Here is a 20,566-nt window from a genome sequence, read left to right as displayed (position 1 = left end):
CTAGCCTATATCAGTTCTTCCTTTCTTTTTATTGTTTAATAGTATTCCATTATATAGACACACTACACTTTGTCCATTCTCCAGTTGTTGAGCATTTGGGTTGTTCCACCTTTTGACTTCTGTGGATAGTACTTCTATGAAAATTTACATATTTGCATGGGCATATGTTTTCATTTCTTTTGGGAAGAAACCTAGGTGTGAAATTGCTGAATTTATGGTAATTCCATATTTCACATATTGAGAAACTGTAATACTATTTTCCATAAAAGTGGCTGTTCCATTTTATTAATTCCACCATTAGTATATGAAAGATTTAATCTCTCTCTGTCCTTGCCAACACTTGTTATTTTCTCTTATCAATCATAATCATTCTAGTGGGTGTGAAGCAATATCTCACTGTGGTTTTGATTTGCATGTCCCTAATGACTAATTATGTTGAGTACTGTTTTATGTGTTTATTCATCATTAAAATAGCTTCTTTGGAGAAATATCTACTCAAATGCTTATTTTATTTTATTTTATTTTATTTTATTTCTAAAGTGTATTTATTTACTTTGGGAGAGAGAGCATGGAAATGAGGGAGGGGCAGAGGGAGCGCAAGAGCGAGAGAGAGAATTCCAAGGAGGCTCTGTAAAATAGGGTTCTATCTCACAAACCATGATGTCATGACCTGAGCTGAGACCAAGAGTTGGTCTCTCAATTGACTGAACCACCAAGGCACCCCTTAGCTTATTTTAAAATTGAGTTGTCTTTTTATTATTGAGTTGTAAGAATTTTTCTGCATGTCAGTCACTTACTATATATATGGTTTATATTTTCTCCTGTTACGTGGATTGTCTTTTCACTTTCTTGACTGTGTCTTTTGAAGTACAAAAGTTTTTAATTTGGATGATGGCCAAGAGATCAATATAGGGCTATAATTATTTACTAGCCCTAAAGTCTTTGCTACCTTGGAGAGTTTCTATATAAACTTTATTTGATTAAATCTCCTTAGGAGAAAATACTATTTTTAATATAAATAATCTTTATTACTATAGTTATCACAAGCAGCTAATTATACTTAACATTCTAACTAATATTAATTTCAATACCAAATGCCAGAAAACATCCAACAGTCTTGGTTCTACCTAGGTTCTCGACTGAAGTAAATGTAAAGAGATACAGAAATGATGCAAATGAATATGTAGATTCAAGGAAAGAAGTCCAACTGATTTAGGAAGCTCCCAGTACAAACCCTATGTTAGTTTCTCTAGAGCCTACCATTGGAAGAAATAGAGTAAGCATGGAAGAGAGCATCAGTGCCAAGATGACTCTCCCGGTGGAAAGATCCCTGATGTAATAGAGGGAAGTTTATTACTAGGAAATCCTAAGAAGATGAAGTGAGAAGGGCTCAATAAGAAATTAGTACAAGAGCAATATGGTGCTTGGGAAGGACTAGTTGAGAACCTGATATGAGTTAAAAGGCACGGAGCAGGTGACTAAAGAAGCTGGGCCACGGACTGGGATTGCTAAAAGAGTCAGGTACAAGAGCCAGATATTGCCGAGATGCAGCCACATTGCCGAAGATGGTATCTTGGCCAGACTTTTTAACAAGGCAGAAGAAGATTCTGCAGGTAACACTCTGAAAAATAGTTCTATCATGTGGGCTTGAAGGACTCGGTCCGTCTATCGGGCATCATGCTAATTCAGAATGTCAGACAAAACTCAGTGTGTTTTCATGCAACAGATATTTAATATTTGCTAGATATTATACTCGAAGTTAAACCACAAGCACAAGCCAAGATTAAACAAACTCTGCCTTCATACAGTTTACAGTCTAAAGAAAGATGAATAAAGCAGCAGTTTAAAAATCATAATTGTACCATTCACAACTGGGGAAGCCTAGGGTCCTACAGAAAAAAAAATAAATACTGGGAGCACTAACCCAAACTAAAGGAAGGGAGGGAGCTGGCTATGTAGATATATGAGCTTGCAAAAAGAGACCAGACTGGCGGAAATGGAGATCCTGCAATCTGATTACAGATAATATTTAAAGGCTTGATTTTCTGATTTATAAAATACACAATTTTCAAAAGAGACACACTCTTTTAAAAGAAAACTTCTGAAATTTACTTCACTCTAAGTGGCAATTAACTTTATCCTTAACATTGCTACTATTTCACTTGCCGTACCTATAAAAGTGTTACTTCGTTTATATTTGCTTTCTTTGTTTAAACTCTATTGGTGGATACTGAGACTAAATGATTTCCAAGTTTTTAAAAAAACTTAATTCAGAACACCTGTGTTTGTGTCTGCAGCTTGTACCAGCTATTCCTAATCCTGGGGCACATCAGAATCACCTGGGGAAGTTTTTAAAAATACCTCTGTCTGAGCCCTCCTCCAGACCAGTGCAATTCGTCTTCATGGCGGGGGTTTGCAAGTCGGTTCCTTTTTTTGTCCCCTGTCCTATGTGCAGTCACACTTGAGAAATCCTGGTTCATGCTACTATTCTACACTGGCTACTCCATGAAGGTATGGTTAGTGTGAAATTAATTCCTTCAGTAAAAATACTTTGAGTTTTCATGGGGTGGGAAGAGGAGAGGGAATATATAATAAAATATGCTAGCATTAATCTAAATTTTACACAGATTTTACTTCTGCTATTGTTATGTCTATATAAAACAATTAATTTCATTCATCGTGGGAATTGCCCATCCATACTTCAGTGAATTTAAATTTATATTTTTAACTGAAAAAACAACTATATGCTGTTTAGGGTAAGAAACTTCCATCATGTCTATACTAAAAACCATACCGCTATTATAAAACGGATAGTATTTGTAAAAATTTAGACCCAGACTAGTTAAATGTTTTCCAGTTGTACTGTGTGGCAAATTGTCCAAATAATCATTGCAAGTTCAAGTTCATAAAGTGTTTTAGATTAGATTCTATAAAAGAAACGAGGTCTTGAGGTAAAAATAATGGAAATGAGATGACAGTATTGAAAAAGGCAGAACTTGCAATTTAATAGTTCAAAGGCAAGTTAGCAGATAATGCTAATAGCTTCATGTTTTTGGAATTTATCATATGTAAGATCATGTTCCATGTAAAAATACCACAACCAAATATGTTTTGGTCTTTTTTTTTTCCTGATAAAGTACATAAGTGAAGGCACTTACAAAATTATACTTTGTCTTTGAAAATCAGCATTTTACAATGGTTTGCTTTGTTTGTATGTATATGGTATTGATTTTATGAAAACATTCTTTTCACATGTCTAATTTTACATAAACTTATGCAAGTTTGTACATACTATGTATGTACGATAGTAGTGGTTTCTGGTCAGGATAATCAAATATGTGAAAATAAAAATAATAAGTACAATATTTAGTGTCTTTTAATTCAAATAACTCAACTGTTGTATTTCTTCTTTGTTTAGATTCCCTGTAACACAACTCAGTCTTCACTGAAACAAAGTTGCAACTCAGTCTGTCATGGAAAAGATGGACCTTCAAAAGACAGGATATGAGAATCTGCACAGCAGAAAGCAGCCAAGGAAAGGAGAAATGGGATCCTAGAAAGGTAGGCTGTCAAAGAGAAACTGTTTTCTCTACTGCACTCTTCCGTTTCTCTCAGAGACCCTGTGGGCAGGAAGTAACTGGTCCAGTGGAAAATATGCCCAAGAGTCCATAGGAGACAGAAGGAGACAGAAGGGAAAGGTCCACCACTTGAAATTGCTCCAAATATTGCCCTAGCTGCTTTGTTCAGCACGCAACTCGGTTCCCCCAGATTCTTCATGACTAACTCTCTTTAAGTCTCTGGTGAGTGTCATTTCCTCAGGGATGTGCCATCTTTACTCATTCTTCTTATGCTGCTTTTTATATTCTCAGCTGCGTCTGCTGTCTTCTAACATAACTTACTTGTTATGTTAATTACTTATTAGTTTTCCCTCCAGTAGAATGTAAGCTAACCAAGGAAAGAGACTGTCTTTTTCACTAACGTATCTTCACTGTTTAGAACAGTACCTGGCACGTATAGTGTGTGCTCAATAACACTTGTTGAATGTATGAAGACCCCTGATTTATTTCTCCAGTCACTAGTCTTTTTTGTTTTTTTTGTTTTTTATCCATGCACAAGCTGAAGAGCACAGTGAGACCTTTGCTTCTGATATTCTGATTTTCTTCTTTCAAGTTAACCAAGACCCATACTCTCTCAAACTTAAGATCACTGGTATTATAGAAGGAGCCATACTAGGGTAATTTCCATATGCCCAACCATGAGGATAAACACTGAAATGCGTGGAATAATCTTTCTCACTAAGTTAAAACATAACTCTTAGATTTTAAAGGAAGAATTTGGATCAACTAATTACAAAAAGAAATTTTCCTCAGTCATGACCAGAAGAGTAAGATAACTCACCCATGAAATAGGTTTAGAAATATTTAAAAACATGTGCCATCATACATATCTGCTTTTTATATTAAGGATGACTGGTAGCAAAATGAAGTAATAACTAATATTGGTAATGAGAAAGGAGTAAAACCTATATTTAACCATTCCAACATACAGAGGCAGTAAAAAAAATGATTAAAAACATGAAAAAGATTTTAAACCATGAGACACTCAAAACACAAGCAGAAGTGTGCCGGTGTTCATAAATGCCACAGCAGTTTTTCAAGGCAGTAAGTGGTCTTCCATAAGACAGATTGGCAGAAAGCATGTTAGGAGAAAAACATTAGAGAAATTATCTCAACACTTATAATTACATCAATATCGTTTCTTACAGTTAGCAACCCAGTTCATACTTTTCATTTAAAAATACTTTCTGAATTAATACAACTGAAATACGACTTTATCCTTGAACAGGGAGACTAAAATTCAGATTTTCAGCCTAGGAAGAGGGCACAATGCTTTTTCAATTTTGTTTTTCAAGCTTGACAAACCTGTCCATTCTAGGCAGTCTGACTGACCAAAAAAAATCCCCAAGTTGTCCTTGGCACTGTCTTTTTACTCTCTGTAAGTGCTCTCCTGCTTCTTCTCTCAGGTTTATCATGTCAAGGTCCAGCTCAATTCCTCTAAGATGCTCTTCCTAAGGAAGGCGGCCTGCAGGTCCAGTCCTTTCTCCAGTGTCTGCCTAGTGCTCTGCATCTGCTATGATTTTCTCTGAGTACATGATTCCATTTGGCACAACTTTGTTGATGGCTAACTTTTCATATATAAATATTATCCCTTAACTAACTCCATGCTTGAAGATAGAAACTACCTAGAAGCGTTTGACATTTGACATAAAATAAGAACTCTATTATTTCTTTATGAATAAGTGACTTCTTGAGACATTTTGGTTCAGAGCCATAGGAGATTAGAGAGCTTAAATCACAAACCCAGTTCCCTCCCTTAAATATCTTCTGGACTTGATCAAATATATCTCTTTTGCCTAAATTTCTTATGTGAAATGAGGTGGTATTGCTTACTACAATGTATAGGAGTGATTTAATGGGAGATGACTTTATATCACTTAAGAAATGAGATAAATTTAAAACATGTATTCTTTAAGCTTATATAATTAAAAATTTCTGAATGAAAGAAAAACGTAAAGTATTAAAGTTGTAAATATCATAGAATTAAAGGTATCAATACAACATAGTCCATACATGATATGAATGTCCTGCCTAGTTTTGTAGCCAAGTTCTAATTAATGTTACAGATTCTTAGGTACAAAATTAGAAGAATGAAAGGAATTTCATCCAAAATTACCATAACTGGTCAAGGAATTCCCTAGGAATTAGAGAAACACACACACACACACACACACAAATGCACACAACTGACATTTATAATCGTGCCAACATAATTTTGAAAAGGAGTTTCAAAAAATTAATTTCTTTAGAGGTTACAATTAATCACAGACCATTATATTCTAGTGTACTAAAAAATAACCCCCCAAATTTCTCCACAGCTAAGCCTTACCCAGGAAATATTTAATTCTGTCTCACAAATGACATTTTCAATGGGAACCTATCTCCACCTGTATATTGAAAGTTAATTGGGAACACCTGGGTGGCTCTGTCAATCATCAGACTGTTGATAATGACTTGGGTTGTGATCTTGCGGTTATAAGATCAAATCCCATGTTGGGGTCCTTGCTGAGCATGGAGCCTACTTGAGATTCTTTCTCTCTCAAAATAAATAAACATTTTTTAAAAAATTAATATCAGGGGCACCTGGGTGGCTCAGTTGGTTAAGCGTCTGGCTTCAGCTCAGGTCATCATTTCATGGTTCGTGGGTTCAAGCCTTACGTTGGGCTCTGTGCTAACAGCTAGTTCAGAGCCTGGAGCCTGCTTCAGATTCTTTGTCTCCCTCACTCTCTGACCCTCCCCTGCTCACACTCTGTGTGTGTGTGTGTGTGTGTGTGTCTCAAAAATAAATAAAACACATTAAAAATGTTTTTAAAAAGTTAATTGCAAAACATATTTAAATGATAGAACTTTAATTTCCAGCTAACTTCATTTAAAAACTTCTTAGGACATAAAAATAACTGTTTACAAATGCCATGCATTATCTCCCTCGATAATACATTTTTCTTTGGGTCAAGACTTTAGGTTTTACATATAGATTTCTTTATCAAATTAGGAAAATTATAGTGAAACTCTTAGTGAAAACTAGGAGGCTTCAGTTGAGGGTAATGATGTAAGAATTAATAGCTGCGTCAATATAGGGGGAAGATATTAGTATTTGTGCCACAAAAATATATAATTATTTATGCTAGTTTCCTAAAATATGTTTGTTTCACAAATCTTATTTTCATAAAAATAATATAACTTCTAAAGTTTTAAAAAATTTAAAAATTAAAACAGTATACTGTCTGGTGCCAGTACTATTTCAGTTTGAGCTTGTTAACATTTTCAGAAAGTATTTTTTTAATGTTTATTTATTTTTGAGAGACAGAGCATGAGCAGGGAAGGCACAGAGAGGGAGAGAGAGGGAGAGAGAGGGAGAGAGAGGGAGAGACACAGAATTGGAAGCAGGCTCCAGGCTCTGAGCTGTCAGCACAGAGCCTGACGCAGGGCTCAAACCCAGGAAAAGCAGGATTGTGGCCTGGGCTGCAGTCAGATGCTTAACCGACTGAGCCACCCAGGCGCCCCCAGAAAGTATTTTCAATGGGTGTTCTGTAAAATCAGCAATTAGCTATAAACTAGAAAATTTCCATTGTTTAAAGTTTTCATAAGTTTAAGTTCTTGCCTATAAGAATCAATGCAACTGGACCCCTCTGATATATAATTTTAAAACATTTGTATACAGGAGTATGGGAAGTCTTCATATTCTTCCTATAACTTTTTTAAAATATACAATTATACCCAAAAAATTATAAATAGTATTAAATAGAGTGTAGCAAATCCATCACACTACCTTTATAGGTTTTAAGTTAAACATTTAAATGCATTGCATTAATCCCCTTAAATAATTTTGTTTTTTTGGTTTTGTGTAGGGGAAGACCAAGACTGCCATCCCAAGACAGCTGATAGTACCATACAACTTAATACAGTTTAGGTTTAGGTACACAGGAGGCATTTAGTAGAGGCAAAAGACCCAGTCAAGGGAAGACACTGAAATAAAGAAAAGCAAACGGGACAGTAGAGAGGCCCAGAACCCCTAGGTGTCAGACTCGGGGAGCACCATAAGAACAGCAGTAGCACTAAACTGAATATTGGCCCACATCCTAGCCCTGGCAAGAAGAAAGAATGAATGACTCAGTTCTGATCAGTAGACATAAAATATCCGCCTGTGGTCTTTCATTGCTCAGCCTTTAGATCTTTCTGGCTCTGGTCCCACTGGTCTGGGCTGTAGTATGAAGAAAGCCAAAGGCTAACCAATGAATATTTATTTTATTTGAGGTGTTAAGATTATTTGACATTACTTCAAAGTAATATTATGGTAATTCCATGAAGCAGGTCTTTGGAAGACTTAGGATAGACAGAAAGACAATCATGAGAGTATCCCAGAGAAGGCTATATTAATTTATTTCTCAATCTGAGATTTTGTTGATAACTTGACTACTGAAAGTACATCTAAATTTAGACTGTCTGTTAGATGTTCTAATGGCTAAAGTGTTCATTTCTATATTTACTTTTGAGTCCACTTAGACAACAAATAGGTGGTTATTGCAGAGACAATTCCTTTTTATCTGCTGGCTTTATAATATGTATTTATAGTTTTTATACATTCTATTCTTAATTTTTAAACTAATTTTTATTTTTTTAGCCAAGGAACAATCATTATCTCATGGCCATATATAATATGGGTATAGAATCAACATGAACAAGCAAAAGAGAAATCAGTTATTAAGTTGAAGTTTTTTATTTGCGTGGCAGGGTTGTTGTCTATGATTTAAAAATTTTTTTCTAATGTTTATTTTTGAGAGAGAGATAAAGAGAGAGACAGACAGACAGAGTGCAAGCAGGGGAGGGGCAGAGAGAAGGAGAAACAGAATCCGCAGCAGGCTCCAGGCTGTCAGCACAGAGTCTAACACGGGGCTCGAACCCACAGATCATGAGATCATGACCTGAGCCAAAGTTGGATGCTTAAGTGACTGAGCCACCCAGGTGACCCTGTTGTCTATGATTTTAAACAAAATAAGGAATAAAGTAAGAGTTAGGATTTGAGGGGAAATGTACTCTGGTGTGAGACATTAAGGAACTAATTTGCCACCTGGATGTCCAGATGGAGAGGTCCAGAAGGCATCTGATTTTTAAAGATTGTGAAAACAATCAAAGCAGTCATGATTAAACCATAACAAGCATAATTCATTCTTCAATTATTCAGAAGGTGCTTTTGGATTTTAGTAGGCCTTAGGGTTATCAAAGAGAAAACCAGTTGCCTTTAATAGATATTTTTAAGAGCTTTTTATATGCAAATACTTTTATTAGTTACAGTGGGGAATAATGCTTAGACAAACCAACTCATTATTCCTGGCCTCAAGGAACTTGCAGTCCATCTGGGAAGATGACACACAGATAAGATTTTTTTAAAGTGCAGGAAAAAGCCACCACTGTAAATGCCATGTTTGTAAACATTCTGACTAAACAGATACAAAGGGTCCTATGACAGACGTCCTCTTCTTTCCGGACATACAAATATCCGAAAAGAAGTAAGTCTTGTGTTAAATGTTAATTTCACTGCCTCTAAATAAATTGCATCAGATGCTAACATGGTAAACAGCAACCCTTTCATTTAAGGAAAGCTGTTTTATTTTGTACTCTAGAAGAAACTACTCCGTGGAAAAATATGGCCACAAGTGTTGTCATAAGGGAAGAATAACAAATCTAAGGGCAAGGGGCACCTGGGTGGCTCCGTCGTCTTAGGTAATGCTCTTACCATTCATGAAATCTGGTGCCAAGTCTTGGGATTCTCTCTCTATATGTATCTATATCTCCCCCCTCTCCCCCCCTTCTGCCCCTCTCTCCCCCTCTTTCCCCACCTCTCTCCCTCCCGCCCCTCTCTCCCTTTCTCTGTCTCTTGCTCCCTTTCTTTTTCTCTCTCTTAAAATTAAAAAGCAATATAAGGGCAAAAAGGATCCTATTGAACTGCATGAGTTTAATGAGAATGGTAAACAAATGCCTTGAATGTCCATATAATGAGCCTTGTCTAAAAACTTAACTTTGTTTGCCAAAGTTACCTTTAAATATTAATACAGAAAGTATACACTATTAGAAAGCATATGAGCTATCTGAAGAATGTCTTTATTGTATGTATTACACCCATATATATATACACACAAACAAGATAAAGTTTAAGTAAAAAGCCCATAAAAACAGATGTGTATATATTTTTTCCATAAAAAAAGCATTGCATCAAGAATAATTGGAATATAGATGGACAGTATTACTTACACTGCTTCCTATGTTCAATTTACTAAATAAATTGTGAACTGGATTGCCTTTCCCAGTCCTCCGCACATATTGATTAAAGCAAATAGCTTTAAGTTAAAATTGTACACACACACACACAGTCAAGAAATTTAACATATATTCAGATGAATTTGGCTTGCAGACACTGAATTAACCTTTCTACAAAAGGATACACTTAAAACCAATTTAACTTTCAGCTGGCCTAGATTACATTTGATTTTTTAAACCTATTCAAAATTTCTTTTCAGTGTCTTATACAGTTATATTCTTGAGTGAAATTTTGTTAAAATACTAGATATCTAGTGTACATAACTATCCTAAATTATTATTTGTCTAAGATTCTAACTGCCATCTGTTTAGGTAGAATTGAGAAATAAACTGAGTAATCTTCTGAAATACTTCTAACCTCCTAATTTTGTAAAACTAAGTATCTTTCCCTTCTCTGACTCCCATAGGAAGTACAGTAATAATAATAATAATCCCTTCCGGACTCAGAACTCAAAGCTAACGATGGCAGGATTGGGAGAGCTTTTGCCCGCCTTCTGTTCCCTGCAGCACCTGAAATGCTAGCGCCTACACTGCAGCCCTCGGAGCAGTGACCCTACTCACTCCTTCAGAAAATCTAGCTGCTGCTGAGCTTTTCCTTCTCTGACTTTTGCACTAAAATACTACAAACTAGTTTATTAGTTTACTAGTTAATCCTGCCAGGTAATAATCTAAAGTTATTAGGTTATTGTGCATCGAAAATAGAAATCATTCACAGAAACAATATAATTCTGCTTAATTTTTATAAGGATAGAGACTCCAACATTTACTTCAGTGAGAATCAGAGGAAACAAATGACAAGATTAAAGACATAGCACAATATTCATGGCTTCATAAAAGACATAGAACTCCTGATAGAATACATTATTGAAGAACCCAATCTTCCCTGTAGATGATGAAGAAGAGAATATATAACTGTTTGGCTTGAGTAGTTTTTGGAATAATTCTGCCTGAAAGCAAAAAGAATTAAATGGTCTTTTCTACAACAATATGACTTATTGAAAATTATGCATAAATCAAGTGTTGTATTAACATCAAAACAATGATTATAACTTTATTTATATCAAACACAATAGACTTATATACCTACTTAGAAGATATGTGAAGATTATATTTTCTAATGCACCTGAGTGTGATTTTTAAAATCTGTTCCATGTTTCTATTGGTAAATACCCAAAAGGTTTAAGGTAACAAGCTATAATATTAATCCTCAAAGGGAGATATTAGTAAAATATGAGTATTTTTCCCAACTTCATTTCATATATGGCTTATGAGGCTCAAATTTACCTACACGTTTCTATGTGATTTGTAATTGTGCACAGACATCCACAGTAGTTTTTAAGAATCAAAATAAGCTTGGGGTTTTACTTAGAAAGTTAGAGTCTATTTGATTTGTATCATAGCTTAAATCTATAGAACAAATCAAAATACCATCAATGTTAAATGGGCTATAAAATCTGCTTCCCCTAATTAAGAAAAGGACCTACTGTTTGGCATGCTTTACATATCTGAAGTGAGGAGGGTACTTTGTCTTTTTTACTACCGCAAAATTTCAAGAGGGGTAAATAAAATTCAAACCCACAACCACACAGAGGACAGCCATTGTCTTATGATAGTAGAATCCCATTTCTATTTGTGACTCGAATGGTACCTGGGGACAACACAGACCATTTTCAGACCCCCCCCCCGACTTGAGGAAGTGAGGGAGTAGCAAAATTTCCTGAGAGAGTTTTGTTTAATGTACAATTGTTGTCTGTCACTAAACAATGCCATGGAATATTCCAATTTAGCAATTTCTATTTTGTCATAAAATCTTTAAAATCTTAATCTTTAAAAATGATTAAGCCTTCAAAACTGGTTATTACTTATATAATAGATAATAATGCTACCATGGCATTTACTCAAGTAACACTATTAGAGACACAGAATAAAAACCTGAAAAGACTTGAGACATATGTCCTAAGGAGGTTTTTCTTTTTTATATAGTGGTAGGGTACAGAGAATGCTTTAAAACAGAGAAATGACTAAAATGCAATGGTGTATACTATATTTTCTGAGAGGAAAAGAATTACATAGAATTCAATTTCATCTTCTATTCATAGGTATAGAGTGATGATAAGGTGAAGTGGTGTACAGCTAACTTTAGTCCAAAAAAAACTATTTTAAGAACTACCTTAAAAAGAGACATGTTGTAGTTTTAAGTAATGTTCAACTTATGAACAGGCAATGTTCCAACTTTTTTTGTAACCCAGAAATTGCTGGAATTTGGAAATAATTTTCCCCATATCAGCAGTGGCATAAATACCAGTTAGTGTCTCTGACTAGTGCCCAAAAGCTTACTGAATCTATAATACAACTAATTTTGAAACTCTCTGTATTAGCCTGGGACCTGGGACCAGAAATGATTATAAGGAAAAAAAGCATTCCTCCATTAATCTTGAGCGTAGGACTAGCCATATACAAGATTTTGAAAACTGGAATTTATTGGGGTGCCCGGGTGGGTCAGTCAATTACGCGTTCACTGCAGCTCTGGTCATGATCTTGGGGTTTAGGAGTTTGAGCCCTGCATTGAGCTCTCTGCTGTCAGCACGGAGCCAGCTTCAGAGCCTCTAGCCTCCCCCTGTTACCCGTCCCCCAGTCTCTCTCTCTCTCTGTCTCTCTCAAAATAAATCAATGAATTCCACTTTTTTGTTAAGCTTATCACCAGTGCCATTTTGAGTACATACGAAGTACCGGCAACTGGGACAGATGTTTATACATGCTAGCTCAGATGTTTCTTACAGCGCCTATTTGGGCCTTAGTGAAAAGGATGCAAAATATAATTTATCCAAGTTTGCACAGTTAATAATTAGACTGACAGTTCAAATCTGCCCTACATTAAAGGGTATGCTGTTTCCATTATGCCTCGTTGTTTATGGAATTCACTTTTTCCCCTACACAGTCCAGACCCCCAGAGTATTCATGCTTCTATGGGGCCTTTACTACAACTCTGCACTCAAACCTGTATCCCATAATGCTCTCTGCTCTAAAATTATCCATTTCCATTGTCTCAATCCAAACTTAAAGCCCCTTTGTGCAACTGACTTTAATCAAGTGTAAGATAAAGATAGTCCCTGCTCCTAGATGTGTCTACATTTAAGGAAGGGAAGTGTGTGTGTGTGTGTGTGTGTGTGTGTGTGTGTGTGTGTAAAAATTTCAGGCATAGTTTCAGAGTGAAGTGTCAGAGCATAGAAGACCTTTCAAGTCTGCCAGGGCACTAAGCAGTCAGGCTCACCCACCTCCGATGTCTGTTCCTGAGGTCACGTCCCCTGTATTATTCCCATGGGGTGTAGGGGTAAAAACTTAGAGACAAGAGCCACAGACAGCAAAATTGGAAGAAGTGAAACGCTAAGTGTCCCAAATCATAATTATATTTTCTGCTTGGAGCCTTAGAAAAATGTCTAAAGGCTTGCAGATGGGCTTTGAGTGGGAGATCCCGAGGGTCCATGTGAGAAATGGGATCCGTGATAATTCCCTTCAACCAGAGCTTGAGAAACATTTGAATGATGAGACCCTCTTGTTGTTCTTCTCTCAAAAAAAAAAAAAAAAAAAAAGGTTACAAAGCTACTCCAAGGAGTCTAGGCTTCTAAGGCTATGGGTTTATATAAAACCAACAAGCCACAAAGCCCTGGTAGATCTCCAAGGAAACTAAGCTACTTGGCTCCTTGCTGTCAACCAACTGGCAGCTTCTAAACGGTCCTCTTGACAGGTCCTGTGCAGCTGCATTTTATGTTTCCATATGGCCTTGCCAGAGGCGCCCCCACCCTTTAGCCAGACCTGGCTTCCACAATTAGTACGGACTCACAACAAGTTAGTTATGGAATACATTAAGTCCTAAAGGCCTCATGGGGCTATTTACACTTCTTTGGACTATTTCCAGGATCCCAGATTATACTGTAAGTGTAAATTAAGGAAGTCTCACGATCCAATAGGCCTGACTGGAACATGCAACATTACCATATCTTATGCTCCATTTTCCAGTGCTTTTCTTGGCCTCATTTTAACAATTTTATACCACCCTGAAAGGTAAATTCTCTGTAATCTTAAAATCATGCTTTAGAAATTATGCTCTCTTTTTCCTTCTCGAATGTGCCTTATTCTATTCCTCAAGTACAAAAATGGAAGACTGATCAATTTTCTCCTTTGGCATTGAAATCTCTCAGGAATCTATTTGCATTCACCTGGCCTAGTTATAAATACCATCCAACACCTATATCATGCCATTTCTTTACTTAAAATAATAAATTGGTTTCACTTAATAAAATACAAAACCAGATGAAGTCAGTCTGTGTACCCAACTGTTGGGAACATATATTTAGCAGCTGGTGGGGGGAAAAAAAGGTCACTCCCCTAGCCCTTGCAGAAGATCAGTTAGAGATCACATATTCTAGAAAACATGAAACATAATGTAAATGGTTCTTATTTTATTTTTTATCCCTAGCTTCTATTGTATAGCTGATGTTCCCTCGCTCTCTCTTTCTCTGCTCTCAGCCTTTTCCTTGGAGCCTCTCCTCATCTCAGAGTCATGTTTGCAGCCATGTTACTCATGGATACTGGTGTCTAACAACACACAGGTCTCTAATAATCACTTGTTGAATGAATTTTGGAAGCTGAACAAGGTAGACTATAAGGTTTAGAGAAACAATGCAAGTCCAAGAATCAGAAATTAGCTGAACAAGATTTGATAACGATGGCGATTATACTTGGGTTTTGGTGCCCACTAGGTATATGCCCAGGACTCTACTAGAAGCCTTAAAAGTATCTAATTTTATGGTAATTGAGTCATCACAATATCAGGCATCATTACCCCTATTTTACAGATGAATAAATTGAGGTGCTGAGAAGTAATATGTCCACAGTCACCTAACTACTATGTATATATTTTAGTGAGATTAATATGCATGTCAGCTCAGTGCCAAAATTCATGCCTTTTTTTTTACCCCTTCCCATCTGTTTCTCCATTTTCTCATCTGGTAAATGTAGAAATTTTAATACTCATTAAGATACCCAGTTTCAAGGTGTTTCAGCTATAAGGTGACATATTTCCCATGAAAATCTACAATTTAATTAGTTTTGTTTATTGATTAAAATTCAGCAACAGACAAAGAAATGGCTCTTCAAAGCTGAAAACTTAGGAACCCTGAAAGGAAAGTCTTGGTATCAAGACTTTTGGGCAGGTTCAGCCTTTCTAGGGTTTTTGAGATCCACCTAAAGCTAAAGTTAGCCTTGTCTTTTTTTATACCGTTTAACATTTACCAATAACTTACTATGTGCCAGACACTGTGCCAGAAGTTGATATGTATTATTTCACAGAAATCTCAACCCCTATAAGATAGTACTGTTGTTATTCCCAATTAACAGATAAAGAAACCAAACTTGCCCAAAGTCACACAGCCAGAATGATAAAGCTTGGACTCAAAGCCAGACATGTTTTACTCCGAAGCCCATAATTTTAACTGCTTCTGCATGCTATTTTTAGCTTATTTATCTTGTACATTTAATGTAATTTATATCAATGTCATTTATTTCTTTTGATCATTTGTTTTGAAATAAAGCCCAAAGAATGTATATCAGAAATCTGCTTAGTTTGTTTGCTAACACATACACCTGTGCCATATATGTGGTGACACTTATCAAGTATCTCATGATGCATGGATTTCCATGCAATTAAATACCTTTGGGTCACTCTCAGTCACATGCCTGCAAGTTACAAACTCTGCTTTCCTCTCCCTCTAGGTATTTTTCTTCTGTCAAAGTGGATAGATTAACAAGCATCAAAGGAAACAGACAACCACATCAGTGTAGAGATTTGCAGACTCTGACCTGAAAAAAAATATTCTCCATAGGAAAAGCATTGTGCCTAGGGTGACTGACATAACAGAAATTCTACCTCACTAAATGTGTTCCCAGAGTTCATTCTGTATTTATTAGAAGGAATTATTGACGCTTTCAGAAGATACAATCAATCTCCAGGACACTGATAGGAAATTAACTTTGGTTTTAAAAAGAATTCAAGTTAGATGTTACTATGTGCATCAGGACAGCGTACTTTCACTTTAACTCTTAGTTATGTGACACATTATTATTAATTGCTTGCATGTATGGAGCAAAAATCCACATAAATTTCTTTTCTGTATTTATCCTATGGAAGAAGTTACCTGCAAAGTAAGCTATGGAGGAAGTGTGGAAACACTGAAAAAAAAAAAAGCTCCATCTAGATTCTATAACTGTTTGAAGGGAGGAGGATATTTTAGAAGCTATAATTTTTTATCAAATAAGTATCAGTTCAGTTTTATTTTGCCAAGTACACGTTTTGCAAAATAATACTAATAAGGTGTGCTCTTTTCCCCTAACTAAATTCTTCACGATGAAATCCAACTGCAAGATTCATTTAGAAATTTGATAATGCTCTCTTGTGTGAGTTTTAGGAATATTTGAAACCCCATTGCATATAAATTATATCATGGAAAAGCTGTATAAATATTCTATTACGGCACATGCTGTTCTAAGGATCTGTCAGGATTTCCTTTATACACTCCATTTTGAGTGGTATATAAATCAGATGTAAAAATTCATGTTGGACTGAAACTCAGCACAAAAGGGCTCCTCCAGAGGCAAATGCTTTTTTCAAAATGTGGTTTGAATTATGTTGGTCATTTTTAAGTTATAGAAGTGCAGAAAATGTATTTGTGGTTTTGAAGGAGAGAGATTTTTTCCATTTTTATAACTCATTAGGAAACTTTACAGGCCTTTAGACCATTTTGTGGTTTAGTTCTTCTCAGGTTTTTCCCCAAAGCAATATTAAAACTTGAATGGTGTCCGCTATGAATCCAATGATTACCGTTCTGAATACAAATGTGTGTACGGATATATATAGTTATAAATATCTTAGACTAGGAGAAGTTCCAATAATATCATGGCTGTGGTAGAAGATTAGACCTATCAGTTGCCCATTTTTGTTCTTGGTATCAAGTCAAGGTTGATGTATCAAAGGAATTCTCTATCTATCAAATAGTTCAGTATGTTTTGCTTATATTCTTAAAGCTGCATCTTAAACTTGAGAAAAATCCTTGGATTTAAACACTACTTCTTCTATTAGCATTTCTATTAGCACAATAAGATTTTGACCTTTCTAAATTTTGCATTTCTCTAACAGAGAGAGCAAGTTCCAGCATGTTTAACAGATATTTGCTGATGATGATCTCTTTTGTATTCAATGTGCATGTTTATGTATATAAATTACTTTGTTAAATAGTGTTGAACTTATTTTGTCTATATAGCTAACATGTTGCCAAGTAATTTCATAAACATCTAAGTTATTATTTTAGCACATGTAGAGATTATTGCTATATTATTCTCTAACAGCATCAGTTAAAATCTGAGAAAGTTTTATTTGGACTAAGAAAGTTGGCAAAATTCACAAAGTTGAGTAAGCCAATCTTTCAAATGACTTTAAAGGATAATGAAAATAGAACTATTTTATATGATTGAATTGCTTCCACCCATGTAATATTAACTCATCAGTGTGTTAGACTAATACATTTAGTGTTATTATTTACTGTAACATAATAAATCAAGGCATTAAAGCATAAAGAGGTTAAAATTTTTTCAAGGTCATTCCTTATATTTTTATTAAATTCCACATAGAATCTCAGTGTCTTGATTCCTACTACAGTTCCCTCTTCATTACACTATTTCTGGTGCAGTTCTGAGAATCTTCAGGTATAGTAACAGTTAGGATGGACCACCTAAAGGACAATCAAACATTTGCTTGTGACTTGTGGAGCAATGTCAACTTTCCAACTGAGACACTCTGAGTGGCATAAGGGGTCTATTCCCCACTGGGCGTTTTATCTACTAACCTAGTGTAATAGAAATTATGACAGCAGAGAGAGACCTGAATGCAGTTTTCTTTATTTTTTCATATTAACAGGAGAGCAGGGTTACTAATGAGGAGTCACATCCCAAATCTCTGATCTATAAGGCTGAATATCCTTATTTCTATTTGGGTCATTTTTTTTAATTCTCCATTTGCTTGTACTAACTTATGCTACTTTGTGTTCTATAATGTTATATTTGGTTATAATTATAAACTTTTATGTGTCATTCATACATTACTCATATACTTTTGTCTTTCTCTTAGTTTGTGATTAAAGTCGTTGCTGTTATGATTAATTAACATGTATCCTTCCAAACACCCCTGTGTGACTTAATCAGTCATTAGAAATTTGGAGGGAAGCCTACAAATTTCTGAGCACTAAAAGCATATTGAAACACTGTTTGTGTAAATCAGAAATGTTTTGAAGTATGGCATAGACACTTAAAAGCCACTAAAAGTAAACATATTATACATGTCAAAATGAAGTTTTACATGTTAAAAATCTATATTCCATGGTTGAACTTAACAACTTGTAAGTCATTAGGCAAGCAGTATGCACATTGTGCTCCCCTACTTTTCCATCTATTACATTATACCCATATTTTCCTTTGGATTTGGAGGAGAAATAACACATATTCAAATAATAGCACTGACCTTTGTTAAGCCTAGCACCATTGTTTTATATATAATAAGCAGTATAGTTTCAAACAGAATGGCTATTTCTTACAACACATAAAATGAAGAATGACATAAAATACTTTAAAATTATGAAGAGTAATGAATCCTTACCTTGATTTTACCTTTAAGCAGCCTTTTATTTGTCTATTAGGAACATCTTCCCGTGGCTTTATAGGCTCCAGCTCTTGTTCTTTCTTTTGACAAATCAATATATAATTTGTGCCATTATTATTTGACCAAAATGTACCAACAGAAGTTTCATAACGTATACAAAATTCAACTTTACTGCCATCTTTTTGATAAGGGGGAACCAATAAAATCTTAAAGGAGAACTGGTCAGTTTCACCATCACATGAATTTGGGACATATTCTGCTAAAATGTCATAATGTGTCTGCCAGTCATCCAAGGACATTCTCACATATACTAACTTCTCAAAAGAAATATTCAAAACTCGAATAATGCCCTTCATGCTTGTAGACCCAGGAGGGTACTCAGTTGACTCCAGTATTGCTTTCTGTACTTGAAGTTGCTGCATAAGATCTTCTTTTGAAGAAGGCAACTCAAATAGTGGAGATAAAACATATTCTTCTGTGTGGAAAATGTCCTTTGTTAAGTCAAAACTGGTCGAAACACTCGGTAAATCCCAGCAATCAAATTCTTTGACAGACACAAGATTGAATCCAAAGGTGTCAGCGAATGAAACTCTTCTTGTACCTGAAGATGGAGTGCCCAGGTACATATCTTCAGAAGAGTCAGAACCTCGTCTACTAGGTTGAGGGGAGAAAGCAGGTTTGAAAGTAGTTTTAACTTCTTCATCTTCAGAAAGAGAATCAGATAAATTAGGAACTTCTAAAAAGTTATCTTTGCTAATCTGACTAGGTTCTTCAGAAGGATCCATTGGGCTCTCTGATATCAAATAAGAGGGAACTGTACAACTAGTAGAGGCTGATATTTGAGACACTGAGGCTTAAAATAAGTATAATGTTACAGTTGACATTGCAGAAAGGAGTCAGCTCTATAAATAGGTCCAATGGCGTGTAAACTATGCTAGCTTGCCTCCAAAGGCCTTTAATATGATAGTGTCCATGTTACTCTGACCAGTATGTTTCAGATTTAACTCTTAGTTCTTAAAGTTGCATTCGTTTATGAGCTGGGTTCCAAAAAGATATTTTAAATCATTTTTTTACTGGATTGAAAAAATTTGCAACTTTACAATAAAACTTGTCTTAATCAGTTGATCTTAAAAATAAAAACAATAACAATACTAATATGTAGTTTGGGCTAAATCAAGCCACTGGAAGAAGACAAAGACGGGAGAAAATAAGAACATTTGTAGAACTGGAAAAATCCAATGCTTAATAATAATGGTAGCTACTATTTAGCAGGGTCTTATAATGTGAAATGTGAACTATAAAAGGGTTAAATAGAGGTCCTGGGAGTTCTGAGGAAACATGATTTAGATGGAGAAGGCATGATTTGAAATAAAGCATGAAGGATAGGTAGGATATAGACATGCAGGGTTAGAGTGAAGTGGATTTTCCAGGTGGAAGAAATGGCCTGAGCCAAGGCCTAGAACAAATAATTAGTCAAATCTGTTATTTTAAACATTAGTGAGTTTCTTTTAATTAAACGATGGAAAAATACACACACACAAGTAATATGCTATTGACTTGAAAATATATATGGTAAGCAATGGTAAGCTTGGCCCAAGACTGAAATATTTATGTAGAATAAAATGTTCATCTTTGGCAAATTGCCATTTTATGCCCACAGAGCAGAAGTTAATACCATGAAATCTTGGAGTTTGATGTGAGTTTTAAAGTGTGAGCAGCCTTTTTAGACCACTGAATCTTTCTGTTAATGTAAAACCCACTTTGGGGATGACAATTAGGAAAATATCATTAAAAAATTACATATGCTCTGACCATGAAATGTTCCAGCTAGAAATTGCCCTCCCAGTATGACATAAGTATACAAAGATGTGTGTGTGTGTGTGTGTGTGTGTGTATTCATAACAAAATTGATTATTTCAAAACTCTA

The 20,566-nt window shown here is 35.4% G+C and overlaps 1 protein-coding gene across 1 annotated transcript in view; it reads right to left on the bottom strand.

Annotated features, from left to right (window-relative positions):
- PPP1R3A (protein phosphatase 1 regulatory subunit 3A) overlaps positions 1–19,424 on the bottom strand; it is a 39,146-nt gene extending 19,722 nt beyond the window's left edge. Inside the window, exon 1 of the mRNA XM_029955820.1 lies at positions 18,637–19,424. Coding sequence (XP_029811680.1) covers positions 18,637–19,424 — 788 coding nt within the window. The remainder of the gene's footprint in view (positions 1–18,636) is intronic.
- Positions 19,425–20,566: the final 1,142 nt, after the last annotated feature.

The sequence above is a fragment of the Suricata suricatta genome, chromosome 2 (assembly GCF_006229205.1).
Source record: "Suricata suricatta isolate VVHF042 chromosome 2, meerkat_22Aug2017_6uvM2_HiC, whole genome shotgun sequence".
NCBI lineage: Eukaryota > Metazoa > Chordata > Mammalia > Carnivora > Herpestidae > Suricata > Suricata suricatta.
Note: the sequence above shows the minus strand (reverse complement) of the source record. Positions and strands in the feature narration are given on the sequence as shown.